The sequence below is a fragment of the Camarhynchus parvulus genome, chromosome 5 (genome assembly GCF_901933205.1).
Source record: "Camarhynchus parvulus chromosome 5, STF_HiC, whole genome shotgun sequence".
NCBI lineage: Eukaryota > Metazoa > Chordata > Aves > Passeriformes > Thraupidae > Camarhynchus > Camarhynchus parvulus.
In genome coordinates this window covers 8,855,426-8,883,028 of record NC_044575.1, presented here as the reverse complement: position 1 = coordinate 8,883,028, position 27,603 = coordinate 8,855,426, and the positions used below count along the sequence as shown (strand labels likewise).

The 27,603-nt window shown below is 63.7% G+C and overlaps 4 protein-coding genes across 5 annotated transcripts; 1 reads left to right on the top strand and 3 right to left on the bottom strand.

Moving 5' to 3' along the window:
• Positions 1 to 4,540: 4,540 nt before the first annotated feature.
• Positions 4,541 to 5,795, bottom strand: SELENOH (selenoprotein H). The gene is made up of 4 exons (XM_030949719.1): positions 5,695 to 5,795; positions 5,181 to 5,333; positions 4,960 to 5,105; positions 4,541 to 4,888 (listed from the first exon to the last, which is right to left on the bottom strand). The coding sequence occupies exons 2-4, from the start codon at positions 5,330 to 5,332 to the stop codon at positions 4,788 to 4,790; spliced, it is 399 nt and encodes a 132-aa protein (XP_030805579.1). The 5' UTR covers position 5,333; positions 5,695 to 5,795; the 3' UTR covers positions 4,541 to 4,787.
• Positions 5,796 to 5,878: 83 nt separating this feature from the next.
• Positions 5,879 to 8,072, bottom strand: TMX2 (thioredoxin related transmembrane protein 2). 2 transcript variants are annotated; one of them, XM_030949475.1, is made up of 8 exons: positions 7,869 to 8,063; positions 7,418 to 7,478; positions 7,144 to 7,257; positions 6,940 to 7,016; positions 6,757 to 6,863; positions 6,604 to 6,669; positions 6,366 to 6,495; positions 5,879 to 6,262 (listed from the first exon to the last, which is right to left on the bottom strand). In XM_030949475.1, the coding sequence occupies exons 1-8, from the start codon at positions 8,055 to 8,057 to the stop codon at positions 6,125 to 6,127; spliced, it is 882 nt and encodes a 293-aa protein (XP_030805335.1). In that variant the 5' UTR covers positions 8,058 to 8,063; the 3' UTR covers positions 5,879 to 6,124. The 2 variants fall into 2 exon arrangements, with proteins under 2 accessions (XP_030805335.1, XP_030805334.1); XM_030949474.1 differs by having other exon boundaries at positions 5,880 to 6,262; positions 6,366 to 6,669; positions 7,869 to 8,072.
• Positions 8,073 to 8,247: 175 nt separating this feature from the next.
• Positions 8,248 to 10,396, top strand: MED19 (mediator complex subunit 19). The gene is made up of 5 exons (XM_030949875.1): positions 8,248 to 8,483; positions 8,770 to 9,026; positions 9,100 to 9,196; positions 9,277 to 9,371; positions 9,495 to 10,396. The coding sequence occupies exons 1-5, from the start codon at positions 8,285 to 8,287 to the stop codon at positions 9,555 to 9,557; spliced, it is 711 nt and encodes a 236-aa protein (XP_030805735.1). The 5' UTR covers positions 8,248 to 8,284; the 3' UTR covers positions 9,558 to 10,396.
• On the bottom strand, positions 9,968 to 27,423 carry ZDHHC5 (zinc finger DHHC-type containing 5). Its single transcript, XM_030949874.1, has 12 exons — positions 27,364 to 27,423; positions 21,148 to 22,417; positions 15,723 to 15,844; positions 15,220 to 15,377; positions 14,963 to 15,135; positions 14,761 to 14,863; positions 14,300 to 14,391; positions 14,088 to 14,220; positions 13,553 to 13,676; positions 12,713 to 12,825; positions 11,688 to 12,568; positions 9,968 to 11,383 (listed from the first exon to the last, which is right to left on the bottom strand). Exons 2-12 carry the CDS (start codon positions 21,249 to 21,251, stop codon positions 11,218 to 11,220), a joined length of 2,169 nt encoding a protein of 722 aa, XP_030805734.1. The 5' UTR covers positions 21,252 to 22,417; positions 27,364 to 27,423; the 3' UTR covers positions 9,968 to 11,217.
• Positions 27,424 to 27,603: the final 180 nt, after the last annotated feature.

Below are 27,603 nucleotides of genomic sequence, written 5' to 3'. Positions count from 1 at the left end.
ACAGGATTTATCCAGGCACTGGCCCTGCCCCAGCCCTGCCCTGACAGCTGGAACACCCGGCAGCGCATGCTCACTTTGGAAGGCACTTTTGGACCCTGATCCTGCAGCTTCAGCTCACTCTGCAGCAGATCACACTCTTGTTTCACTGTAACTCCTGGGGCAGAGGAGCCTGTCCCACTGCGTTCTGGGAAGAAGAGAGATGTGTTCCTAGCATGGGAAAGTTTCCCCTCTTTTACCGTAATTGCTTGTAATAACATCTTGCACATCCCCTTTCATGCTACAACTGATGCCTTTCCCAGATGAGACGCCCAGAAGTGCAGCTGCCACCGGAACAAAGCAAGACAATTTGTTTACAAGGCAGGCCCGTGCTCCCGGCGGCGAGGGCAGCAGGAAGGGGAGGCTGCCGTCTCCAGGTCCACACAGGCAGCTCAGGGGGATGGCCTGCATTGTTCCAGGTCAGGATAACAAGGCCCTTCCGCAGCCCCTTTCCTATGGGAATCCCGACAGGTCGCTGTCCCTCCCCACAGGAGGGGAAGTGCGGCACCAGGGGGGTGAAGCGACTCACGAAGGGGGAGAAGGAGGGAAGTGGGGCCTGAAGGAGCTTTCCAGCTCCAACTGCAAGATGCCAGGCCACAAAGCAAGCCCAGAGCCCACCCTGACACCTTCCCGGTGCACCTCCATGTGCTTGGTGTTGTCCCTGCTTCCCACCAGCCTCCCACTTTGTTGGGCTCTCCCATGCCCACAGACCATCCTGCTTTCAGCCTGGCTGCACCCTGTTGTGCCCTCAGACTGTCAAATTCCTGGTACATCTTTTGCCCAAATGTACACGTGACTGAAGAAATCTCCCTCCCTCCCAGCCCCACAAGGATCTATTGCCACGTACCGTCTCTCCTTTCTTCCTCCTTTCCCAGCCTCAGATTTTGCCTTCATCCATCCCTTTTGCCACTGTGCAGGGTCCAAGGTCTCCCTGGAGAGCAGGGACTCAGAGGCAGGTCCTGCCCTGCAACGCAGGCAAAGGCAACATAGCTGAAAATGATCCTGGCTATGAGACTTGAGATGGGAATTTCCCTTCACTGACAGAAACTGGCTCAGAAACTGCTGATTTGAGGGCTTGGGAGACACTGGAAAGACGAGATTTGTCCTGTGAGGAGGCCCCTCCTCCTATCAATAGCAGAGGGAGCTTGAACAGCCAGCACAGTTTAGGCCTTGCCTTCCCCTCTGCAGTGAATCCCACCAGGAGATAAGCCCTGCTGGACATTCCCAACCCTCTGAGTCACCCAGGGTTGTGCCCAGCCACGAGCCAATGGCCAAGGACACCAGCTGTGCTGCAGGTCTGCAGCCTCTGAGCACCTGAAGGTGGACAGAAGGATTCAGGGGCTGACACATTTTGCAGTGAAAACTGCAATCCCATACTTTTTTCCACGAAAATCTGTTAGCAGAAATGGAGTTTAGAGAGAGGGATCAAAGGCTGCTGGTGATTTTTCCACTCTACGTTATTTGGCTTTGGATACTAGTAAAAATGACACTCATAAAAGGCCTCTTTTGTGTACCTACAATGGGAGTGGTTTCTCGGTTGCCAGTTCGAGTATCAGTGAATTTTAAGGGCAGACAAGGCCACTAGTGGAGGGGGGAGCAGTGCTGCAGCTGTTGGGGTACAGAGGAGTGGGGGCTTTGCCTGACAGGGTTTAGTGCTGAAACATTAAAGCCCCAGCACCCCAGCCCTGCTCGCTGGAATGTCGCTGCCCCCTGTCCCACTGTGGTCCCACTCACTGTCACTGCATGGCATCTGGATCCAGGCACTCCCAGTGAGGTTAGGCTTTCCAGGCGACAGCTTCGACCATTGTAATTCCAGTGGATTGCAAGGAGTGGGGGAGGAAACATCTCTATTTTCCTTCTATTTTTATGAGCATATGATAGCACTTTGATATGAAATTACTTGTTTTGCTGCATCCCTTGGTATTCTGGGCTGGGCTCCAAGCCACCCGGGGGCAGTGACAGACTGCCAGTGACCTCAAAGGCCGCTGGCCCAGGCCTGGCACCAGCCACTTTCTTCCTTGGTTTGTGTCCATTTTGCAAAAACAGAGAAGGAAAACCACCCTCACATGTCCAACCAGATGAAAATCCCTCTGCAAGACCACATTTAAAGACTTTGTAGATTTAAACTCTATGGCGACATTCAGGCTCCTGTCCTTCTGCAGCTCCTGAAACTTCCACCCACTTGGGTTGTTTGTAGGAACAGCCACTGTCTCCAGGCAATGGGGATGGATTATAATCTTTGTTCGTGTATGTGGAGTGACTGACGCAGATGTTTGTACAATGGGTGCTTTATAAAGTGACAAAATACTTTCGAACTAAGTGGGCAGCATTGCTTGCTTGAAGGATTGGCTTCCAAAGTACCATCAATCCTCCCCTTCAGGAGCTTAGGGCACGAAAACACCGTTCCTCACAGGAGAGGGCACAGTGGAGCCTGAAAATCCAAACCAGGGTGCATCGCAGGGCTCTGAGCCCTCGAACCCAGAGCTGCTCCAGACAGCAGGTGCTACACAGCACCCTCCCTATTATCGACCTCGTGTTCTTCAGTGCCACCACTGCAGCGACCACAAGCAGCCCTGGCCTGGCTGTCGTGTCCGTGGCCCGATGAAGATGAGGGAGGGATGAGGGGCACCCAGGCTGCCCTCAGCGCAGCCGCCATCACACGGCAAAACCCGAGCGGTGCCTCCAGCGCCTGGGCAGAGCAGGGGCACCGTGGATGCGGGAGGGCTGCGGGAAGGGGTTGGTCACAGCAGGCGGGTCTGCTCCGAGCAGCGCTGCCGGTGCCCCCCGCACCGCCCCCACACCGTTCCCGCCGCGCCGCCATTGGCTGCCGGGCCGCGGCTGCCGGCGGGCGGGACAATGGGTGGGCCGAGGCCGGCGTGCCACGTGAGGCCGCGGGCGCGAAGCGAGGGCGCGCAGGGCCCCGATCCCGGTCACCGCCCCCGCGCCGCGCCGCGAGCTCGGGACTCACCCTCGGGGCGACTCGGCGGCGGCCCGCGCCCCCTCGGCAGGTACGCGGCGGGCCCGGGCTGGGCGTCGGGGCCGGGCCGGGGGCGCCTCAGGCTGCGGCGGCCTCACGGCGCCCGCTGTGGCGCCCCTGGCGGACGCGCGGAGGCCGGGGCGGCGGGGCCGGGGCGGACACCGGGACAGCGCGGGGACAGCGCCGGCTGTCCCGCGGCGCTGCCGGGCCGGGCATGGGCACACGGGGCTCTGCAGACATCGGCCCCGCCACATCCCAGCCTCAAACCGTTGTGACAGCCCGAAGAGGGCAGGCATGCGCTGGTCCCCCCGTCCCCAGCACGACGTTGTGTGTCCCTGCAGGACGGCCATGGGTTCTCCCACACCTACCCCGCAGCTGCTGTACCGCAGCACCCGCCTGCTGCGCACCGCCTTCCAGCACCTCCACCAGCAGCAGCAGCGAGCCGACGTCTTCTGCGATGTGGTCCTGTGGGCTGAAGGTGAGCGGGCTGCACCGCCGAGGGAGGGGCCAGCGCGACTGCGGAGCCGCGGGCAGAGTCTCTGCAACCCCCCAGGAAACACTGGCGTGAGCAGGAAGGGCTGCAGGGCAGTAACAGCCACTGTTTCTTTGCAGGCGAGGCAGTGGTGGCCCACTGCAGTGTTCTCTCCGTCTGCAGCCCCTTCTTCATGGAGCAGCTGGGCCGGGAGCTGCCTCCCCAGGGTTGCAGGGTGGTGCTGGAGCTGGCGGGGCTGAAGATCGGGGTGCTGCGCAAGCTGGTGCGCTTCTTCTACACTGCCGAGCTGGAGGTCACACAGGAGGAGGTGCACGAGGTGCTGGCGGCCGCCCGCCGCCTCCGTGTTACCGAGCTCGAGTCACTGCAGCTCTGGGGAGGACGCCTGGTGAGACTGGGACCCCAGCGGCAGCTCGACCGCTCCTGCCTGCATTCCACTCAGGAAGTCTCCCCCGTAGTGGCACCTGACACAGCTGAGCCTGGCAGTGCCAGCTCTGCGGTGTCCCCCCAGAGGCAACCACAGTCTCTGGAGCGCTCACAGCCCAGCCCCATCGGGCGGATGAGGCTGCGGAAGGTGGAGCACTGGGGGTGCTGGGAGGTGGTGCGGGAGGTGCAGCCCCCCCCTGTGCCTGCACCAGTGCTGGTAGGGGATGTGGGGGGGACAGAAGCACAGCCACCCCAGGATGAGGGTGCACGGGAGCAGGTGAGTGAGTGCTCCCCACCCCAGCAGCCCCCCAGTGCAAACGGGATGCAGCAGCGTGGGGACTCCCCTGTGTCCCCACAGGGCTGCCAGCAGGCAGCACCCCCAGGGACCCCGGGAAGTGACAGCAAGGAGGAGGAGGAGGTGGATGTGGGGACAGGGGAGCTGTTCCTGCCCCCTGGCACAGTCTGCCTCTGGCCCAGTCCCTCATCTGAGTCAGAAGAGGAGGTGGATGTTGTCACCTAGGGGGGGCTAGCTCCACCTCTCCCCCCACCAGTGCCCTCCCCCACCTTGGGCTGCATGTTCTTGAAATAAAGGGTTGGAGCTGTTCTTTGGAGTACTGAACTTTATTGGAGACTGGGGGGACAACAGGGTATGGAGGGAGCCAGGGGTGTGGCAGTGGCAGAGCTACAGCATCAGGGACGGGACTGGGGCTGGCAGGTGCCCCCCACTTGGTCTCGCCTCTTCATGGATGCTCATGCCACCTGCACCGGTCCTGGCTCGGCTGTGGAGAGAGGGAAGTCGGTCCCTGTTGGTCCCATCCCAGCCATCCAGTCCCATCCCCGCTCACGTGGCCAACGTCTCTATGCAAAGTTGTTCTTCAGGGCTTCCACCACGGTCTCCGGCTGGGGAAACTTCAGCTTGCGGGGGGGCCCCTTCCCGATACCGCTCCACAGCTCCACGGCTGCAGAGATAAGGGGGATTATGGGATCAGGGGGGCCGGGGAGCCCCCGCCGCCCCCAGCCCAGCACTTACTGCTGCCGTCCTCCTTCACCAGGGACACCTCGAAGCTGTTCCTGCGCGGCGGCCGGGGGTTGATGTCCACGGGCAGCTGGGCCATGGCCCCGCGCAGGGCCGCGCTCACCGCCGCCGCGTTCCGCCCGAACACGCGTCAGCTCTTGCTGTGGGGACACGGCGGTCAGGACCCGGGGGGCACCCCAGGGCCCCGCACCACCCTCGGCATCGCGGCTGCTCACCAGTGCTCGATGACCACACGGGGGCCGGTATCCCCGGGGCTGCTCTCGTCCTGGGCCTGGGCCCGCGCCCGCTTCTGCGGGGCTCCCGCCTTCTCCGGTGCCTCGGCCGCTGCCGGCTGCTGGGCTCCGCGCTTCTTCCCGCGGGGAGCCATCCTGGGAGAGTCGAGGCGTTGGAGCCTACGCCGGAGCAGGGCTCCAGGAACGCCGCTCCGGGGTGGGAAGGGATCTCGGGTACCCCGCTGTGAGGGGAGTGAAAGCTGGGTCCCTGTAGGGACACTGCTGCGGGAGAGGGCCAGGGAGGGCCAGTCCCCGGCGATGCGCCACTGGGGGCAATGGGGGACCCGCCGGGATCCTGCTGGGGAGGGCGGGAAGCGGCTCCGCAGGGATGGCGGCGCGGTGTGCGGCTGGGGAGAGGAGGGAAGCGGAGCCTCGGGGAAGGGGGAGGGGACAGACGCGGGGCCCCGGGGAAGGGGGGGAATAGACGGGGGGCTGGAGCGGCCGCGCCGCCTCCTACCTGCCGCTGGCCACGCGCCGGGAGCGCGCGCCGCCGGGAGAGGCGGGCCCGGAAGAGGCGGGGCCGGGAAGAGCCCCCCGAGCGCGCCGGTGGGCTCCGGTTCCGCCCGCACCGCCGCAGCCAATCAGAGCGCGCGGGCTCCGCAGGGGCCCCGCCCCCATAGGCGGCCCGGGACCGGGGACACGGACACGGGACACAGGCACGGCACGGACCGTTTATTGTCAGCGATGGATGAGAGCGAGCGTTAACCGAGGCGGGCCCCCTCCTACCGCCCTGCCCGCACGGGGCCGGGGGGCACCGCTGCGTTCCCGGGGCTCAGCCGGGACAAGTCCCCTCGGAGAGCGGCTCCGGGCAGGGCTGGGCAGGCCCGCGGGGCCGCGGCCACCAGGCTGATGGTGACATAGTGATGGGCGACAGTACAGGGCAGCTTCTACTTGTCCTTCTTGGTCTCCTGAGGCGCAGCCGCCGGGGCGGCTGGGGGCTCCTCAGGCCCCTCCTCCCGCGGCTTCTGCTGCTTCTTGGCCTTCTGGTAGAGCTCGTTGAGGTTGAACTCTCGGATCACATTCTCCTGTGGCCAAGAGGTATCATCAGCACCACTGGGACCTCGTGCTCCCCCTTCTTCCCAGGCACAGGCTGGGCAGGGGAGCAGAGGGCTGGAGGGTCCCACGCACCTCAGAGAAGGTCCAGGACACAGCCCGGCCCTTCTTGTCGATCTGCGGCCGACGCATGATCTCTGTCCCGCCCTGGAAGAGGATGAGGGTGGGCAGCTGCTTGGTGAGAGGCGAGGTGCTGACCTTGTACCTGTGTGAGGACAAGCCAGCAGTGACCCTTGGGCAGCCTGAGGGGGCTGGAGGGTCACAGGGACCGCCCCAGAGCGAGCCCTGCTTGCCCAGGCTGCGTTCCCCACACCTGGTGCTGACGTCCGTGTACCGGCCAACATCCACCTTCCCAAACTGGAGTCCTGAGCAGTTGTACCTGGGCAGGATGGGGACACATGGCTGTGAGGGATGCAGGGGACCACAGGCCCTGTTATCCACTAAGATTCCAGTGGGTGCCACTCACTTGAGAGAGAGGTCGGCGAAAATGGGGGCAAAGGACTGGCACTCACTGGACCAGTTGGCAAAGAACTCAACGATCCACGTCACCCGCTTGTCCCTCTCCAGCTCCTCCTGCCACAGGGTTTATGGGCTTAGAGGGAGGTGGGCAGAGCCCCCAAAAAGCCCCTGGGATAGGGGAGATACTCACATCGATAGTCTTGTCACTGAAGTACTTGATGTATTCAGGGCCCATATAAAGGGGTGGCTTGCAGGTCATCAGGAACACTGGAATGACAGCAGTCATTCCTGAGCCCCCCACTGCCAGGAGGGCCAGGCTGGGCCTGGGACAGAGCTCCTCCAGCCCAGAGCAGCAGGGGGAGCCAGGATAAGGCAAGAACACATGCAGGCTCACCTATGCAGAGCGTGAGGTAGAGCAGCCCCATGCGGATGTCGAGGCGGAAGAACAGGATGGCGTTGGCCACTTTGCTGAACATGAAGATATTCCCGATGTGCTGCTCCACGGTGACTGCGATGTGGAGACAGGAATAAGGGATGGGGCCAGATGCCCCCAGAAGGCTGGGGGTAACTTCAGTGAGGGCTGGATCTGGTCCTCCAGACACCACCCCACTCAGCTCCTTGGAGGAGACCCATAAGCAGCCCCAGCCCCCCAGGTCCCCCTGACTCACTGGAGCGCCGGTTCTTCATCATGACAATGGCGCTGAGGAACATGAGGATCTCCACCTCCCTCTGGCACAGAGAAGGGACACCATGAGCTGGAAGTGTCCAGGACACCTTGGAGCCATGCCTGGCCTGGCCTGGCACAGGGACCTATGGCCATGCCAGGCCCCACTGGCCCCAAGGCCCTGCCAGAGCCCAGAGCCCCCATCCCTCCCGGGGGAGAACAGCGAGCAGACGGGCTGCCCTGCGGCAATGGGCTCGACCAGCGCCTGGGGGCTCTCGGCTGTACGGGAACACCGCAGAGTAACGCCAGGGGCTACCGGGCATCTCCTCCCTCAGCCTCGCCGGGGTGCTGTGAGAGCAGGAGGGGAGCCAAGCCAGGGCCGAGGGTGTGGGGACAGGCCCGGGGACAGCTCAGGGATGCGGGGACAGGCCCGGGGACAGGCCGCGCCGCCTCACCCAGTCAAAGTCACACGGGTTACCATCCTCCCGCTGCGAGGGCAGGCCACGGCAGAGCGGCGGGACCTTGCGCACGAGCAGAAAAGCGGCGGCGAGCAGCGCGGAGAGCGGGTAGTAGGGCTGGGCGAGCCATCGGCAGAGCCCGGGCAGCCCCCACAGCAGCGCCAGCAGCGGCGCCACCACCGCCATCTTCCCTCCGCCCCGCTCACTGTCGGGGGCGGGGCCTCCCCGCGCCGGCCAATGGCGACCGGCGAGGCGGCCGCTCCCGTGCGGTGCGGGCCAATGAGAGGAGAGAGAGAAGCGGCCAATCAGAAGGCTGGGACGAGTCTCCCATAGCAACGGGAGGCAGGACGGTGTAGGGGCGGTGCTCGGCCAATGGCGGGGCGGGGCGGCCCCGCGCGGGGCACGCTGGGAATATGGAGAACTTCTCGGCGCTGTTCGGCGCGGCGGAGCCGCCGCCCGCCGCCGCCGCCGCGCTCGGATTCGGGCCCGCCAAGGCTCCGGGCGCCGGGGCCGCACCGCCGCCCACTGCCTCAGCCGCCGCGCCGCCACCGGGCGAGGACGCGGCCCGCAAGGCCGCCGCCGGCCCCTTCTACCTGCTGCGGGAGCTACCAGGTGCGGGCGGGCCGCGGGGTGGGGCGGGTGCCGCGCTCGGCCAATCAGCGCGGCGAGTCGCGGCCGCGGGGGGAACTGACAGCGCCAGGAGCCAATGAGGCTGCGGGGGCGGGGTCACGCAACGCGCTGTCCGGTGGGGAAGTGGGCGGCGGGGGGGGTCCCCGGGGCCGGGATCCCGGTGCTCGGGGGGTGCAGGGGGTCCCGGAGCCCAGGCTCGGCCGGGGAGAGGGGCCTGGGGTGTCGTCGGGGCGTTTTCTCCTCCCCAACTCTTCCCGTGGCCGCACAGGCACTACGGAGCTGACGGGCAGCACGAACCTGATCACACACTATAACCTGGAGCACGCGTACAACAAGTTCTGCGGGAAGAAGGTGAAGGAGAAGCTCAGCAACTTCCTCCCCGACCTGCCCGGCATGATCGACCTGCCCGGCTCCCACGACAGCAGCAGCCTGCGCTCGCTCATCGAGAAGCCACCCATCTGTGGCAGCTCCTTCACCCCGCTCACTGGGGCCATGCTGACCGGCTTCCGCCTGCACGCCGGCCCGGTGAGCCCCGGGGCCTGGAGCCGGGGGGGTGGGAGGCACCCGGCATGGCCTGACCAGCCCCTTTTCTCCACAGCTGCCTGAGCAGTGCCGGCTGATGCACATCCAGCCGCCTAAGAAGAAGAACAAGCATAAGCACAAACAGAGCCGCACGCAGGACCCCGTCCCCCCAGGTAAGGCTGCCACAGCCGCCCCCCTGCTCCCCTTCAGCCCCGGCAGGGCACTGGCTCATCCGGGACTTCTGCTTCTCCAGAAACCCCCTCGGACTCCGACCACAAGAAGAAAAAGAAGAAAAAAGAGGAGGATCCAGAGCGGAAGAGGAAGAAGAAAGAGAAGAAGAAAAAGAAGGTGAGTGGCAAGGCTGGGGTGCGGTGTCCAGCCCATGGACCTCCGAGGGGCTCTGTGAGTGGCCATTCCCAAGGGGCTGCTGGCCAGCAGCTCTCACAGGCTCTGTCTGTCCTTCCTCCGCAGAACCGGCACAGCCCGGAGCACCCAGGGGTGGGCAGCTCCCAGGCCAGCAGCAGCTTACGGTGAGGCCACGCCGGTGACGCCCTGGGGATCCCCCAGCCCATGGGAACAGCCCCGGCTGACCCCAGGGACACTGGGGCTGGCCTGTCCCCCCTGGCTAAGAGGACACCCCTGCAGGCCCCCAGGACCAGGGGCGCGGACTCTGTGGGTGCTGACCTCGGGCTTTTGTACCTGAAGAACCTGGAGCATCAAAGCCTCTTTTTTAGTCACCTTTTAAAGTCTGCTCTGAGGAGGGGCTGGTGGCCGTGGCTGCTGCGACCCTCGGCTGTCATGGTGGAGCCCGAACCAAAGTGTCCCTGGAGCGTGCAGGGTGCCCTCCTTTGGATCCCAAACCTCACCAGCACCCACGACACCTCCCCTGGAGCCTCTTTTCCCATGCCTGGAAGATCCTTACCTTCTATGGGAGCAGAGTTTGCCTCAAGTTGGAGCCTCCCCAAAAGTGAGCCAGGCTCAGCTCTTACCAGACCCCCTTCTCTCTCTCCCTCGGGATGGGAGGGAAGGCCGAGACCCCGAGGATCAGGAGCCCTGGAGGGGCTGCTCCATCCCTGGACACCAAACAAAGCACACGCACGGCCCCAGGGTGGCTCATTAAATATCCTTTTATTCCTTGTTTTTAAAATGGCTGATAATAATAAAAAACCCTGGCGTGGCTGTGCGGGGCCACAGGAGCTATTGCCGTAGAGAAAGAGTCCGGTAGTGCCGGCAGGGCTTTGGGGACAGGGAGCACGGGGCTCCTTGGCTGCGTTTTTTTGGCATGTGATGAGAAAATATTGCTTTCCGGGGATGCACCTGCCTCTCCCCCGAGCGAGCGGAAATAAAAACACCCCTGCGACAGCGAGAAACCTCCTCGGAATCATTAACAGAAATAAAAAAAGGCAACAAAACCAACAACCCCCCCCCGACCACAGCCCCCGGGGAAAGAGAACAAAGAGCAAAAACTGCGGGTGGGGGGACACTGGGGCCTTTGTGCCAGCCCGGGCTGGGGGTGTGGGGGTGCTGCCACCACCCTGCCTCCGTCCTGGGCCCCCCAAGGGGGCTGGAGGCTGCAGACACCACGGATCAGGGAGGGGAGTGTCCGAGGATGGGTACCTGGCACCCCCTGGCCCCCTTCAGGGAGGGAACAGTGACACCCATCACCTACCACAGCTCCTTCCATGGATGCAGGAGGCAGCCCCACGTCCCTCCTTTGGGGACAGAGACAAGGTTGGGGGGGCCCAGGCCCTGAGCAGGGTAGTTTCTTCCTCTCTCTGGGTAGGATATATAATTTCTGCTTCTTTTTTTTTTTAATATTTATATTTATATATATAGATATTTATATATACACACACCTGGTAACTCGGAAAGAGAAAAAAAATAGAATCCGTAACAATAATAATAAAAAAAAGTATTCTGGTTTAAAAACAATCCGTTCCTACCACGCCAGGCGAGCGGGTGATTGCACAAGGCCCACAAGTGGCTGGCGCAGCCGAGGCGGTGCCGGGGCTGCGGCCCCCCCTTCCCGAGCCCTCCCCAAGCCCCCCGCGGGTGTGTGCGGCCCCCGTGGCCCGGGGGGCAGCGGGAGGAGCAGGGGGGACCCGCCCGGCTCTCCCGGGAGTCCACAAGCGTCTGGGCACGGCGGGTCCCTGGGGCCGCCGGGGAGGAGGGGACGGGGCGGCGGCTCTGCCCCTCATACCGAGATCTCGTAGGTGGTGCCCCCCACACCCGAGACCTTCTTGACGCCTCCGCGGGTGGGGCTGCTGAGGGGCACCGGCCCCGAGCCCGGTGGGGCCGAGCCCAGGCTCTTGGGCTGCCCGTTGGACTTGCTGTAGGCTGTTCTCATCTGCACCTCGTCCCTGCGGGAAGGAAGCACGGACATGGGGTCAGGAGAGGGAACAGGTTGGTGGCACCCAGCGTTGCCACAGCCCTGCCCCCCCCAGGGACCACCAGCACCCGCTCCAGATTCCGAGGGGCCCATGGGGTGACCGAGGAGGTGTGGGGGGCACCAGCTCTGTTCTGGGAAGAGCAGGAAGATTTCTCTTGCTCTTCCCAACATCTCTCCCCAGGGAGGGGTGTTCTGCAGCCCCAGGGGCTTGCAGGGACACAGGGCGAGGGTCCCCCCACAGGCCACAGACGGCCCTGTGCCATCACAGTACTCACTTTGGTGCCAGTAAGGGCTGCAAGGCCACCTCCTCTGTCTCGGGGCCGCCGGCCTGAGAGGCTGTTTTTTGGCTGCTGTAAGACACGGATTTGCCCAGGTGGGGGGCGGCGGGCTGGTCGGGGGAGCCCAGGGAGCGCACCCGCAGCGCCGGGGGGGGCTCGGGCTTGCCGAAGCGGGGCAGGGCCGGGCGGGTGAGCGGGTTCTTGCCCAGGGGCGAGCGCTTCGAATCGTCCGAGGAGGAGCTGGTGCGGGGGGCGTTGCTGGAGCCCGGCGTCGACTGGATGCCCGAGTCCGCCAGCCCCGCGTCCTCCTCCCGGCCCGGAGCCGGCGGCTGCTGCAGCAGCTTCTCCCGCTCCTGGATGGAGGCCACGATGTGGCGGGAGAGATTGTCATAGCGCACGGGCGAGGGCTCGCGGGGCACCGCGTGCTTGGGGGAGGCGGCGCTGGCGAAGCGGCCGTGCAGGTCGGTCTCTCGCTGCTGGGCGATGCGCGCCGACAGGAAGGGCGAGGTGTAACCCACGGGCGGCTCGGGCTCCGGGCCCGCCTGCACCGACTCGAAGTCGGGGCTGTCGGAGGGCGTGAGCAGGCTGTCGTAGGAGAGGCTGCCGTTGCGTGTCTGGTTCACCAGGCTCTTGTAGGAGGTGGAGGTGGTGCCCTCCGAGCGGATGGACTGCAGGTGGCCCGTCTCAAAGCCCGTGCCCTGGGCTGACTTGAGGCTGGAGGAGCGGGAGCCACTGGAGAGAGGGTCAAAGTGGAAGCTCTTGCCAAAGGTGGGCGAGCGGAAGCTCTCGGGTTCCAGGCTCGGCTCCGAGCGGTAGCTGGGCTTGTGGCCGCTGTCACAGATGGAGTTGGGCTCCTTCAGGCTGTTCACTCGGCTCAGCTGAGGGGCAGAGGGGCAGCAGTTACCCACAGAATGACCTTGGGTCCCCTGTGGAGCTCCCAATGCAGGCCCTAAACCCTTCCCACACCAGGAATGGGGTGGCATCCCCATGGGGCTGGTCCCCCACGCTGGGCTCAGCCTTACCTTGGCGCTGGTGGAGTGGGGCAGGGCCGCCGAGCTGCTGCTGCTGCTGTAACCGGGCCGGTACTTGTACATGGTGGGAGTCGGGGGGCTGTCCTTGCCTAGCAAGCTGCTGTCTGCACCAGGAGAGAGGGGCACGCTCAGGGCGGCTGCGGGCAGGGAACGCGCCGAGCCCACCCTCCCTGCCTCAGAACCGACTCCGAGCCTGGGGCGGACAGACCAGGGACAGGGATGGGCTGCAGGGGAGGTGCACCGGGGTGGGAGAGACAGACCAGGAGGAAGGGATGTCCCCACAGCCATGTGTGTGGGGCTGGCACTTCTGTGTCCCTGTGGCAGCCCCGGCTGGGTGACACCCTGGGGGTGCACGGCACGGGGGTGTCAGGGAGCTCCATGGGAAGCACACACACCACAGCCCTCAGCAGGCAGCAGACCCCAGGCAGGGCCGGGAGAGCTGTGGGGTCTCCAGCTGCTGCAGAAAGCAGCTGCCACAGGCTCTGCCCATCGCATCCCACCTCTGGCCAGGCCCACACGGAGCCGGCCACAGACGCTCTGTGCCGCTGAGCCAGGCCCGCCACCACTTCGCCTCCTCCATCCTGGCAGCGCGGCGGCTGCAAGGCACAGCTCCTGGTGGCTCCAGACAGCGCCATGCTGGCTCGGCCTCCGGCAGGGCAGAGCTGACTGTGAGCATCCCCCGCAGGCTTCTCCAAGTGCAAGGGGCCACATACACCAGCCCAGGAATGCCGGTGTGCTCCAGGTCTGCCCTACGGCCCTGGCTCCTGGCCTGCCTGGTGCAGCCCTGGGCTCCCCTCCCAGCGGCTGCCAGGGCCCTGGTGCCCTCCTTACCCTCAGTGGTGGCCAGGGTTAAGTGTGTCCTCAGGCCCGTGTAGCGGCTGAGGTCGGGCTTAGGTGGGGGTGGCGGCTCGGCGTCAGCAGACTGGCTCTCCGTCACCTCCAGGCTCCCCTTGGACTGCAGAGACAAAGCGCAGGCAGGGTCAGGAGGGGCCAAGGCCTCAGCCCCCCCGGGCTGGCAGGGCACGGACAGCGGCGCTGGGGGCTCCCGCTGCCTCCCGGGCATCCGACAGAACAGGGGGCAGTGCGTGCCCCGGGTGGGTGCTGGAAGTGCCAAGGAGGGGGAACCTGCAGAGGGTGGGGAAGGATGGGAGCAGTAAGGGCAATGGAGGGGGCAAAGCCTCATGTGGTCACTGCCACATGGGAGGGGGACAGTTTCCATCCCACGGGGACATAGAACAAGACGACACAGATTGGGACAGGGAACGTGACCAGGCTCTCTTGGTTCTCTACTCACGGATGCAGGCTTGCACCCCTGGGATCCGTGGAGGGCCCCAGCGCAGGCAGCGCTAGTCCCCACCTTCCTCACCTTCGTCCTTTTCAGCTCTGTCTGGATACCATTGTCCATGATCTTGACAGTGATCTGACCGTCCGACACCTCGGGCCGCAGGAACGGGGGTCTCACCAGCACCGTCTGCTCGGCCTTCGGGCGCCCGAGGTACCTGGGGATGGGGGGAGGAAGGTCATGGCCTGAAGCCTGGGATGGTGCAGTTTTCCCAGGGATGGAGAAGCCAGGCTCACCTGGGCGCCGGGGAGCTGCAGAGGACCCGGCTGACGTTCTTACAGCAACCGTTGGTGAAGGGGTTGACGCCGCCGCGGAACTTGCCCGTCACCTGTGGGACAAAGGAGTGTCACAGCCAGCCACACCAGCTCCCTCAGGACACCCCCTCAGGACCAGGACAGAGATACTGCGAGATCCAGGTCCTAGTGCCTGTTTCAGTGCTCAGATACCCTTGAGGGGGTCGGGTCTCCTCAATTTCACCTCCTGGGCCCCAGAAGTGCCTGCCTGGCTCCATCCTCTGACTGCACCTCCATGGATGCAACTGCTTCTCAGTCACCCCATGCTCTACTTCCCCAGCTCAGGGGCCTCCCCCAGCTTTAATCCAACCCCATCCACATCCATCCTCTCCTGAGAAATCCCAAAATGTGTCTGTAGGTGGCCTGGCCAGGCTGGCAGTCCCCCCACAGTCCCTCGGACGTACCTGTTCGTTGGTAGTGCGGCCCCTGGCCACAAGCACCACGTGGAAGCCTGTCAGGCCAGCGACGGGAATGAAGAAGAGCCCAGCCACGCACATCACCACCATCCTGCCACAGCCAGCTAAGGAGCAGCCACTGCCCCGCTCGGCACCGCGCTGCCCCCAGACCCCAGCACGCCCTGCCCACCCGCACTGCCCAGGAGGATACGTGACGGCCATGCGGACGCCGGAGAGCTCCTCCACCTGGTACAGGACGTAGAGCAGCCCGAAGCCGAAGACGCCCATGATGTGCGTGGTGAGCGACAGCAGGAAGAGGAAGAAGTAGCGGTAGTTGCGCCGCCCGATGCAGTTGTTGACCCAGGGGCAGTGGTGGTCGAACTCCTGCCGGGGATGGGGCTCGGTGAGGGGGTGCTGGGGGGGCTCCCTGCCCCGTGGGGGGCTGGTGGAGGCCCCGCAGCTCCTCACCTCCACGCAGTTGTCGCAGACGCTGCAGTGGGAGCAGCGCGGCGGGCGGTAGAAGCGGCAGGTCGCGCACCACTTCATGCGCACCTGGATGCCCTTGATCTCCACCGTCTTGTACAGCGGGGCCCGGAAATCGTCCTCTTTGTCCTCGTCCTCCTCAGCTGATGGGGACACCCCGGCATGGCATCAGGGCCCAGGCAGCCCCTGTCTGCCCGAGCCGAAGGCTGCCCACATCACCTTCCTGTCACCTGGCACAGGGACAGCCAGGGACCCCCAAACACAGGCTGGGGGGGCTCTGCCAGGCCCTGTCCCAGAATCCTGACACTGCCTGAGTCCCAGGGACCCAACATGGGATGCTGAACCCATCCCTGTAGTGCTTGTCACTGCCTGATCCCACTGGGCAGGGCGAGGAAGGCTCCTTGACAGCCTTTTGGGACCCAGAAATCCCCTTTACCTCTGAGGAAGGATGCAAGGAGGCAGCTCCTCCTGGCCAGAGCCAAACTCACCTCGTGGGAATATGCCTGGGTCCATGAAGGTGGCCATGCTGAAGTTGGCCAGCACGAAGAGGAAGACGACGGCATTGTAGGCAGGGATGATGGGGGACACGTAGATACTGAGCCCTGGGCACCTGCGGGCACAGCAGCCGTGAGACCCTCGGACCCTCACTTGTGTCACTCCTGCCACCTCCCAGCAGTGCATCCCACACCCACACTGCAGCCACTTCTACAGCACAGCCTGGGGAGCACCTGGGGGCCACAGCGGGACGTGCTCCAGGCATCCTTCAGGGAGCAAAATTCCCCTTTGGGACCCCACTGGAGGGTCCCACAGAGCAGTGGTGCTGGCAACAGGAAAAACCAGGCCAATGGCATGGGGGGCACCCAGGGGACCTGCCAGAAAGAAGGATGTCATCCTCCCTGTGCCCCACCAGCTGCTCAGGGGCACAGGGGACCCTGTGAGGGGACACAAAACCAGCACCAGCTCTGGTGCCTCCAGAGCCACTCATGCTCCTCACATCCCAGGGACAGCTCCAGCAGGACAGGGGGACCCCAGCCAGCACCCAGCTCCTTCAAAAACGCTGTGGGAGCACAGTGAGGGAATCACCCTGCTCCCTCCTGTCCCAGCAGGAGGGCTCAGGACAGCGGGCTTCCCCCTTGCAGGCGCCAGCGTAATTCCCTAATCTGCTTTGCTGCTGGGATTAAATCCCACAGATCTAGGGCAGCATCTGTCCCTCTCTTCCCCCCACTGGGCTAAGTGCCGATGGATTTAGGTGGCCGGAGCAGCGTGGGGCTGGGCGGGCAGGGTGACATATGGTGCCAGCGCTGTAATCCCCCATGGGCTGGGGTGAAGGGGCAGGCGCTGGCCCTGTCCCCTCCTCCACCACCACCCACAGAGACGGGTCCCATCGCTGGGCGAGGCAGCCCTGTCCTTGTCACAGCAGCTCCGAGAGCCATGCCAAGGCTCCAGCTGGTGCAGGGCTCTGTCCCAGTTCAGGGCCCTGAGGAGGGCAGGGGGGCACTCCCGGGTGAGGAGCAGCAGCTGTGCCAGGGGCAGGGCAGGAGAAGCGGGCACACCCTTCCAGCACACACCTGGCAGCACAGAGGGTGAGGTGTGCAGGGTGCTCCCAGCACCAGGCACCGCTCTGTGCCCCAGGGAGGGTGGGAATCATCAGTGGGACCTGCTCTCACAGGCCAAGGCTGAGGCTGTCCCCATCCAGGCACAGGGACGAGAGAGCAGGAGGGCAGACTTTTGGTTGCAGGACATCCCTGGCAAGGAGGACAGCATGGCCAAGCCACCCAGAACACTCCTCTTCTTCCTCCTCCTCCTCCTCTCTGGCCCCCCAGGCCCCACACACCACACCAAGCTACTCCTGCAGACCACCTTCCCCAAAGCCTCTTCCCCCTCGTTCCTGAGGAGCTGCCCTGCTGGGCACCCAGGGTGCTGGCTCCCTGCTCCCTATCGGGCTGGCATCTCCCGGGATGGCATTTCTTGGCATGGCATTTTGGCATCTCCTGGCCCAGTCCCCCGAGCTCTGCCCCGGGCTGGGGAGCGGCTCCTGGAGTGGCACCGGCCATGCCGGCCCTGCTGCCTGCACTGGAAGCCAGCCAGGCGGATTCTCGCAGCTGGAGAGGAGGAGCCCTCTGTAATCTGTGCCCCAAAACCCTCAGAGAGCAGTGCTGGAGGTGCAGGACCTAAGTGACAGTGCCAGGCCACAACCCGAGCAAGGGACAAATCACAGAGTCATGGAATCAAAGAATTGTCCAGGTTGGAAAAATCCTCCAAGATCACTGATTCCAACTGCTTCCCCAGCACTGTCAGGGCGACCACTGAACCGTGTCCCCAAGTGCCACAGCCACATGTTTTTTGGTGACTCCACCACTGCCCTGGGCAGTGCTAGAGTCACCAAACAACCCTTTCCATGAGGAAATTTTCCTTAACATCCAAACTAAACCTCTCCTGGCACCACCTGAGGCCGCTTCCTCTTGTCCCATCACTTGTTCCTTGGGAGAAGAGCCCAACCTCACCACACCCTCCTATCAGGGGGCTGTAGAGAGTGAGGACACACCAGAAGCAAGGATCCCATGTCCCTGAGCTGAACTCCTACTCCACTTGAGAGAAGTCTCCCTGGCTCTGCTCTCTGCTGCATAGAGAGGGCCAGGGGGCTCAGAGGAGCCCTAAAAGTAGGAAATGCCCTTCCAGAAACCCTGTGGAAGAAGCTCATCTTTCCAGGAAGGGAAATCCCAGCCCAAACCTTTGCTTGAAAGAGATGGAGGGGAGCCAGGAAGACCCATGCCCGGGCAGTCATCCCACACAGGGAACAGCCAACAGCCAGGCTGAGCCAAGCACACGGCCTGGATCCTGAGACAGAGCCCAGGGAGGCAGGGAAGGATCCAGCTGCCTCGGAAAGCTCTGAGGCACACAGAGAGGGAAGGACCAGGGGAAGGGAACACCTCTGTGCTGTCCCAGCAGCCAGCCCTTCCTGGAGGGACACACAGCTCCCAGGGCAGGACAGTGCCCAGCAGGTCCCTGGGCTCAGACACTCTGACAAGACCCCCTGGGTGGGATTCGTGGGCCAGGCCAAGCAGAACACCCTCCCTAGGGAACACCAGGACCTGCTGCCTTCCTGGCCCCCTCACACGCAGGGACCCTGTGCTGCGGGAATCCCCACAGAGCCAGACCACCTGGTGGCACCACACTGGTGACCCCAAAGCCAGGGAGTCCCCTCATGGGACCACCCCCACCCACTGGAGGGGTCAGGGGCCTCCGCAGGGAGCAAAGGTGCTGCCCATCCCTAGGGAACCTCCTTATCAGGAGAGTGATGTGTTCCTGCCTTTTGCTCTCCTGCACAGAGAGTGCAGGGCTGCAGGCCCTGCCTCAAGCCTGGGGCACACGGGGCAGGAGCAGCAGGAGCAGGAGGGAGGCTCCTCCCCATCACCAGCCACGCAGGTCCCGCAGCACCCATCGGGCTTCCCCTCAGGATCGGGATGCAACACGCTCATGGCCAGAGGAGCTGTTGGGACTTGTCCCTGGCAGCACATGAGAGGACTCGGGGAACCTCGGGCACCATGAGTCACAGCGGGATGAGACGGGCTTCTTGCTACCAGTCACACCCGGAGAAGCCTGTCCCTCCCTGCTGGCATCCCTTCCCCAGCCCCTCAGCCCCTGCACTCTCCCAGGCACAGCCTGCCCTCCCTGCCTGTTCCCTGGGGGGGCTCTGACCCACCAGCTCTCCAAAGGCCTCGGCACAAACGCAATCCCTGCTCACCCTGACCCTCACACAAGTTTGGATCTGACTGGGAGCGGGCATGGCACTGTGTCCCAGTGGCACTGCCAGCCCCAGGGAGGGGACAGGGAACCCGAGAGCCAACTGCACCAGGAGCTGGGACCAGCCAGTGGGGAGGCGCAGGAATGGACAAATGGACCCCAAGGGGGAATTTCCATCCTAAATCAGCACCTGTCTGAGAGCCCAGCAAGCCTGGGACCCCCACTCATCCCAGGGGGAGGCAGGAACATCCCCTCTCCTGCTGCCCCTCCCTCCAGGGCAACCGGCCTCATTTCCACGGCCACGTGCTCAGCAGCAGCAGCAGCAGCTCCTAATTAAATTAATCAATTAAAGAGAGTTCTTGGCCCAGAGACACAAATCCTGGATGGACCAAAAGGCATCCAGTGGATAGGCTGGAAGCAACACAACTGGAGCCTTGAGAGCCGTGCCAACCCCTGGCTGCTCCCTGTTTTGGGGATGTCTCCCAGAGCCCGCCCTCACAGCTTCCACTGCACTTCCCAAAGGACCAGCCTTAGGTTGGATGCTGACAGGGGGAAGGGGGTCAGGCAGGGAAGGGGCACAGTGGCCCCCAGGACCATGCAGGAGGCACACCTCGAGCCCCATGTCCCTGCCAACCTGCTCCAGCACCAGGCAGACCCCGTCCCAAAGGATCCACCCCGCAGGGAGCGTGTGAACGCCGTGCCCGGGCTTTAATGGGATGTTCTGCAGTCGGATAAACAACATCGCTGACCTGCAATTACAGCGACCTGCCCAGGAGCTCCTGCCCCGGCCAAACCTGCTCCACGGCGCCGGCGCTGCCTCTCACCGCCCGCTGATAAGCGGCTGCTCCCGGCACTGCTGGCACCCGTGGCTGGGATGGGCTCGGGGTCCAGCTGTCCGGCAGCCACTGTGCCAAAACAGAGCCAGCCTGTCCCCTAAGGTCACACACGGGGTGGCACACGCAGCTCGGAGGGCACCGCCCGTCCCCTCTGCTTCTCCTTCATCCCCCTGGCACAGGAGCAAGACTCAGCGACTTCCACAGGCATCTGGCAGCCTGGAGCAGCCAAACCCCGAGCCTGGGAGCCTGGTGACCGCTCGGTGTCCCAGCAGAGGACAGCCACACGCTGCTGAGTGACACTGCCAGCTGCACCAGGCGCTGGACGGGGCGAACCAACCCCGCTCCCCTCTTTGGTTGTCGAGTTCCCCCCTCCCTGCCCAGTTGTCAAGTCCCCCCGTCTCCAAAGCCACAGTGACCTTCCCACCACCAACGGCTCCTTCCCAGAGAGTGGCAGCAGCCATGGCACCTGTCCCTTTGGCCTCCTGCAGCTCCAGCTGATTCCCGTGGCCCCAGCAGGAAAAGCCCAGGGAGTGGGAGAGGCTCCCTGAAGCAGAGGGTGCAGGTCCTTCCCACACCCTGCCAGGACCCCAAACATATCCCTGCTGAGACCCCAGGGATGCCCTGCAGGATCTGGCAGCCATTCCAGCTGCCATGCTCTGGCTTTCCTGCCTGGCACACTGTGCCGTGGTGCCAGCCCAGCTGAGCCACCCTCTGCCGGGCTCCCTCAGCACCTCGAGGTTCTGCTGCCCCGCCTGTCACCCCCCTGAGCACGTCAGCGAGGCACGTGTCACCGGGCAGGGAAGAGCAGCAGCTCAGGGATGTCACCACGCCTCTCTAGCACCCAGCACCATCTCCCAGCCCCGTGGGCCCCCCCAGGCCCCAGTGACCTGCTGGCCATTTCCCTGGGGCCCCCTCCAAGGACATGGGACCCTCATTGCCCCAAGGCAGGGGACAGAACACAGCGAGTGATCCGCACAGGGGTCAGAGTTCTCCTCCCTGAACTTTCCTCTGTGGCTCACAAATCGATTATGAAACTAAAAATAACACGTGTCCTGCCCCAGCCCACCAATCCACTTCGCCTGGCTCCAAAGGAGAAAGTGATCCATGCGTTTTCCACCCACAGGTCACAAACCAGTTCCCAACCCAGCTGATCTGGAGCTGAGTGGTGCCTCACCAGGACCGCCAGCACGCAGGGAAAAATGGAGTGAAATGGCTCCCGCTGCAGCGGCAGCACCCAGAGCACAATATCCCCCTTCCCTCTGGGAGGAAACCCCAGCTCCTGTCCCCTGTCCTTGCCGGCCCTCCCCGCTCTGGCCCAGCAGCCGGGACTCACGTGAAGGCGAAGAAGAGGGTGGTGGCTCCCACTAGGAAGATGGCAGCAGCGGAGACCGGGACGTACTTGCTGGGTTTGAATCTCTTTCCGGAGGCTGCTGGCATGTTGGAGCTGTGGTGGGGGGTCCGCCCCGCAGCATAGCCCAGGCCCCAGGGGACTCAGAGCAGGATGAGAAGGGGAGGGGGACAGGGGCTGACCCCTACCCTGCCCCCACGCCTGCTCCTGGGGCGAGCTCCGACCGGGGCGGACAGTCCGGAGAAGGGTCTGGAGCAGGAGGCCCAGGAGAGGAGCCCACTCTAAGCTCTGCCCCGTGAGAGCTCCCGGGTGCAGGGAAGGAGGGTTAAAAACATTAAAAATTCACAACAGAGAAGGGGATTTGGGTTTAGGACAACCGTTGGAGTGGGAATGCTGAGAGCCCTTCCAAGCCTCAGTCCAGGCAGCAGCCCACAGGGAGCAGGACTCCCACAGGCAGGCTCTGAAGGGAGGGAATTCCCCAGGCTCGGGCAGGGTGCTTCCCACCCAGCCAGCACCCTGAGAAGAGCACAGGATCAGCAAAGTGCTTGCAAAAAAGCCACTCCGGGAGCCTCAGGGCAGCCACTTCTCCTTTTTAATCCGCCTCTGCTCTGCCGCAGCCCCCGGTGCTGCACGGGAGGAGGGGGTGGTCTCCAAGCAATCCCAGCTTCCTCACGGAGCTGCCGTGCCTCCTCCTCCTCCCCTTGCTGGAGGGGTCACGGAAACACTCTCCCTGATTTCACCGGGATCTGGGGCTGGCTGGCGGTGGCTGTTTAATTTTATTTATTTCTCTCTTGTCTGTTAAAGCCGAGGAACAGCTGGTGCAAGGTTGAGCTGTAAATCCTTTTTTTCGAGGGGGGCGGAGGTCTGGCGGATTGTGGGTTTTCCTACTTGCTCCTTTCTCCTGACCCCCCAGGCCCTTCCATGGGCTCAGTATCCACTCGGCGGTTGAGGAGCGACAGGAATTTCATTAAATCTTCTCTGCAGCAACCATTTCCCAGCAGGTGAACAGGAAGGGGGTGTTCAGGGAGCACCTTTACAACCCCAGCAGACACCAAAGGGTGGAAGGGGTGCTGAGCAGCTCTGTCTCACCCATGGCCCAGGCAGTGCGGGGAGAAACCTCAGTTTGTTCCAAACAGCTCCATTTTTCCCTTCCCCTTCTTTTGTTAAAATCCTTCTTCATTCATCCGTCCATCAGTCTTTTAAAAAAAACTACATAAAACCATTAAAACTCGAGGTCTGGTGTGCCACAGCTCGCCTGGAAAAAACAGCGACAGAAATTAGCATGGGAGAGAAGGGATGGAGCCGGCTGTCATTAGCCACAGCAGCCTGGCCACGGCGTCTCCCGTCCCAGCCCAGGGGCATTGGCTGCTGCAGGAACTCCAAGCCACCCCCTCTACCCCTGAGAAACCCACCCGAGCCCTGGAAGGACTGGAGGGACACCGTGAATTCCTTCCTGCAGCTCCGGCTCAAATCCCAGCACCAGCGAGTGCTGGCTCCCTGAGGGGCAGGGGCTGAGCAGCGACTCCAGGATTTAACATAAGGGTGGAGACCACAGGAGGAAAAAACACCCAGGAATCTCACCCCCTTCCCTGGAGGGCAGGAGACAGGAGAGGCCCATGGAAAACACCAATCCCATGATCATAAGTGGCCTTTGCAGCTCTGGATTTATCAGGAACTGCAGCGCCAGGACAAGGAAGAGTGGATTTGAAATTACAGAGCTCAGGGCTGGATGGGACATTGGGAAGAAATTCTTCCCTGTGAAGGTGGTGAGGCCCTGGCACAGGTTACCCAGAGGAACTGTGGATGCCACATTCCTGGAAGCGTCCAAGGCCAGGCTGGATGGGGCTTGGAGCAGCCTGGGATAGTGGACGGCGTCGCTGCCCACAGCCCTGACCTGCCCCAAGCAGCCACCAGCCCATCATCCATCATATCCCACCAGTTCCTGCTGCCACAGCCACCACTCCTCACCTTGTCACCGTCTGCCACCCGCCCTCCCCTTGCTGCCGCCGTGGCACTGCAGGTCCAAGCACAGCCTACAGCTCACTCTTTTCTCCCTTCCAGCTTTCTCTGCCTCCCCAGTTTCTCCTTCGGGGTGGGCAGGGAACTCTCTAGCGCTGACTAAACGCGAGTGAAGGTTGGGAGAGCTGCGGCGCCCAATTAAAGGCAGCTTTAATGACAAGGATGTGTTACCACCGAGTGGGCTCAGCCCCAGCTCACGGCCACTCCGCCTGACTCACCCAGGAACAGCTCCTGCCACTCGGCCTCTGCAGGACCAAAGCTCAACTTCCCACCCCAAGGTTTCCCTGCCCTTGGGAGGGAGAGGAAATGTGGGGCTGAGGCTCTGCCCGGTAGGGAATGTGCAGGTTTCACCTGGCAGCAGCTCCTGAGTAGAGCAAACTGAACAGTAACACCAGGGAAAGCTGTTTTCCATAGCAGGGACAGAGTTCCCCGGAGAGCAGCAGTTTCCCAGCCCCGCTCTGCCTGTTCAGGGAAGAGCCCAACACCCCACAGAGCCGAGCCCAACAGCAATTCCAGGGATGGGCTATCGGAAGTGCAGGCCTGACATCACGGCTGATTGCTTTAGCAGGAGCAATCTGCTCCCTGAGCACCCGGCCCTTTGAACGCTCCGCCATGGAGGCACGGCCACACCTCGGCCTCAAACAGACGCTGCCAGGCAGAAGGAGCTGTTCCCTGATAATTCCTCCTCCGGAGATCCCCACCCTGCCTTCGCAGGGTGCTGTGGGCATGCGCCTCATGGCCCTGCTCTGCCCCAGCCCTCCCAGCCAGAGATCCAGGAGCTCCAGCCCTTCCACACGGTGATCCCTGCGGAGCTGTGCGTGCCAGAGCCAGCTCCCCATGGAATCAGGTACCTATGGGTCAGGCCCATGAGCAGGGGGAGAGCACCAGTGCTGCCATTAGTGACATCCCAGTGAGAATGCATCCCTGCTCCAGCTGCCCGTGCCTAGAATAACTCCACAACTCATCAAACAGGAGCTCATCCCAGCTCCCAGAGCTCCCCAGAATGCCTTCCTGATCCCCCTGGCATGCTGAGACCCCACAGGACTCCCCAGCCCCAGCCCTGCTGCAGAGGCCCAGAGAAAAAGCTGTCAAAATGCGGGATCTCTGCTCTGCAGTCCTTAAGGGGTCCAGGAGAAACACAAGTTAAATCCACCCCAGATTCCCACAGACTACACAAATTCAGGCCCCAATTCTCCAAAACACACATATTCCTTCCCAGCCCTACAACCTGCCCAGCTCTGGTCAACCAACTGTTCCTTTCCCTCCACCTCTGCCCCAAATCCTCTGTCTCACTGGCCACTTTGTCCCTATCCACCAAGGCTACTCACAGACTTCCCTGCTCCAAAGAGCCCCCAACTCATCTTGCTTACCTGTGGCCTACATGGGCTCTGCTCTTGCTTCCCATTCCTTTCCCTCTGCCAATTCCAGCCCAGCAACTCCTCCTCTCCCGCTGCTCCTCCAGACCTGCCCTGCTCCTTCCTCCCCCAGCGCCTGTGTCACTGCTCACTCCCCCTTCCCTCTCCCTCAGAAATTCCACCTGGTTTTCCCATCCCAGCACCTCCTTTTTGGAGCACTTTCCCAGTTCTGCTCTGCTCAGCCACCTCTGGAGCAGTCATCTCCACTCTCCAGGATTTCCCTCCACTCATACAGGGGAGCTGCTCCTGTTTCCTTCACCTCCATTTCTGGGGATTTCTTTTAATTCCAAATTCCCTCCCTCGGGATTATGTGCAAGCACGGCTGCTGCCACCTTCCATTTCTCTGAGCCTGCATCTCCTTTTCTCGCTTCAAGGCCCTGTAAAGCCTCACTGATTTCCTCCCTTTACTCCCCTCCCAGCCCTGTGCTCCTCCTTCCCTGCTTCCCACCCCACTCTGCTCATCTGCTCCAGCCCCTCTTCAGCCTTCCCACAGGTAGCCAGGCGCTCCATGCCTTGTCCCTTCTGGAGCAGGAGGTGCTCCCACCTCTACTGGGATGGGGACACACGTGTCCCCAGCTCCCAACATTCCCTCCTCCCTCACTCCAGCTCCTCACTCTGCTCCTGCCCGGGAAGGAGGAAATGCACCTTGGAATCAACCACATGGCCCCTGCCACCCCCGGGATCCATGGCACAGGCAGGACAGACAGAGCTCCCTCCCGGTCACCGGCTCCCAAACCGCCCAAACCCACAGCTCCCGGCGGACCTGCCCCGATCCAGCAGAGTTCCCATGGCACAGGGCAAACACACAAACAATTCCTTCCACGTGAGGCAACTCCCAGACAGGGCAGATCCCGGCTGCAGGGAGACAGATGGGATGTGCTTCACCTATTCCCACTTTGTTTGGATCAGCTGCAGCCCAGAGGTCCACAGAGCCATTCCAGAGCTCACTGCCTGGCACTATGAGTGAGGGGCATCCATGGAACAAGGAACTCCTTCCTCCCTCTGCAGCTCCCTCTGCTCACCCTGTCCTTGCACAGCCAGCTAACAATTCACACTCCAAAATCCATCAGAGAAAGTGCAAATTTTCCCAAACCTGGCACTGTGGCTGGAGCAATGCCAGTGTGAGATCCCCACTGGTCACTGCGCTGTGTCCAAACCGGAGCACCTGCCCCAACAGGGCAGTCTGGGGACACCTCCCTGCTCCTAATTCCAAAGGAGGATGCACAGCAATGGATGTTTGGCCACCCCTCGGCTCCAGGTGCACCCTGCACACCTGCCTTTCTCCCAGGTGGATGTACAGAAGGATCAACACAGAACATGGACAAATACTCCACTGCAGACAGCCAGAAGGCTGGAATCACTCCATGCTTATCTCCTGGCCAGGGCTTACACTGCTCCCATCCTCCTTCCGCAGCCCATCCCGCTGCTTTACACGGGATTAGCCCCATTTTATGGCCAAAGCAGGAGGAACAATGCCTCGTCCATTGAGGCCGGGTCCCAACGGGCCCCACAGCGAGCAAGGACAGCGCCAGCCTCTTGTCACTGTGTTAGGAGACACCGGGCACAGCGACAGGTGGGAATGTCCCCAGACAGGCCCCTCACAGGGGAGTTCAAGGTCTCCCCTTGGACCCACCCCATCACCACCCTCTCCATTCCCAGATGGGGCTCCTGGTCTCGGAACCAGCGGGAATAAACGCCTGCTAAAGCAGCACCCGGGCCCGGCAGAGGGACGGTGGTGACTGGATAAAGCTCAGAAAAAGGCTCCAAGATAACTCTGGCTTTGATCGAGACAAGGCTCTGGTTGTACTTTACACGCCCAAACATCCCGAGCAGCCCCCAGTGCAGGGAATCCCTGAAGCCCAAATCCAGCTCTGTGCCGGGGCGGGAGCCGGCAGATCCGGGGGAACCACTTCCCAGAGCCACGGGGAGCACAGGGGCAGCCGATCCCCTCCCGAATCGGCGCGGTGAGCGGGCTGGAACCCCCGGGCACAGCTCAGGTGTTCGGGAATCCCGGAATTCTCTCTGAGGAGAGGCCAGGCTGGAGCCGTTCCAGTGCCCCGCACCGGGAGCAGGGACGGTGCCGTGAGGCGAGGCCGTGCTGTAAACACGGGTCCCCCTTGGGCCGCGGCACCGAGGCCGCGCTCCGGTGCCCCCCAACAGCGCGGTGGCGGCGTTCCTGGGGGCACCGGGGACAGGCCGGGTGCGGGACAGTCCCCCGGCCGTTCCCTGCGGCCGCTCCCGGGCCCCGGGCGGTTTCCAGGCGGGGAACGAGCCCCGCTCCGGAGCGCTCACCCCGCGCCGTGAGCAGGGGCGGCCCCAGCCCGCGGGGCACCGCTCGCCGCCGGCCCCGCACCGCCGCTCCCGCAGCCCCCGGCCCGGCTCCCCGCGGCACAGGAGAAGGTCCCGGTGGCGGCGGGGCTGCGGGCACGACAGCCGGGGCAGGAGCAAGCGGCGCTCCCGTGCAGAGGCACAGCGACCATCGGGCAGGCGGCCGTGCGGAACGGCAGAGCGGGGCCGCGGCCAGAGGGGCGGGCCGGGCAGGGGTCGGTGCCCGCTGGGGCGCCGGGCAGGAGGGTCCGCGGCGCGGTGAGGGGGCACCGGGGCACAGCCCGAGCCGCGCGCGGGGGGAGCCGCGGGGGCAGCGGCGGGGCGGGGGCGGTCGCGGCCGGGCCCCGGCGAAAAGCGCGAGGGAGCGGCGGGCCGGGGAGGCGGCGGCGCTGCCGGAACGGCGGGGTCCCGGCGGGGTCGCGCGGCCCACGTGACTCACCGGCAGGAGGCCGCGCGCGGCGGCGGCTCCGGGCACGGACGGCGGCGGCTGCGGCGGGCGGGACGTCACGCGCGCGTGCGCACCGCGCCCCCCGCGCGCCTCCATTGGCCGCCTCCCGCCGGCCCGCCCCGGCAGCCGCGGCGCGCATGCGCAACGCCGCGGAGCGGGCGTGCGCGCTCACGGCGCGATGGGCGGAGCCACGGCCGGAGCCTCGGCGCGTGCGTGGGACGTACCACGCCG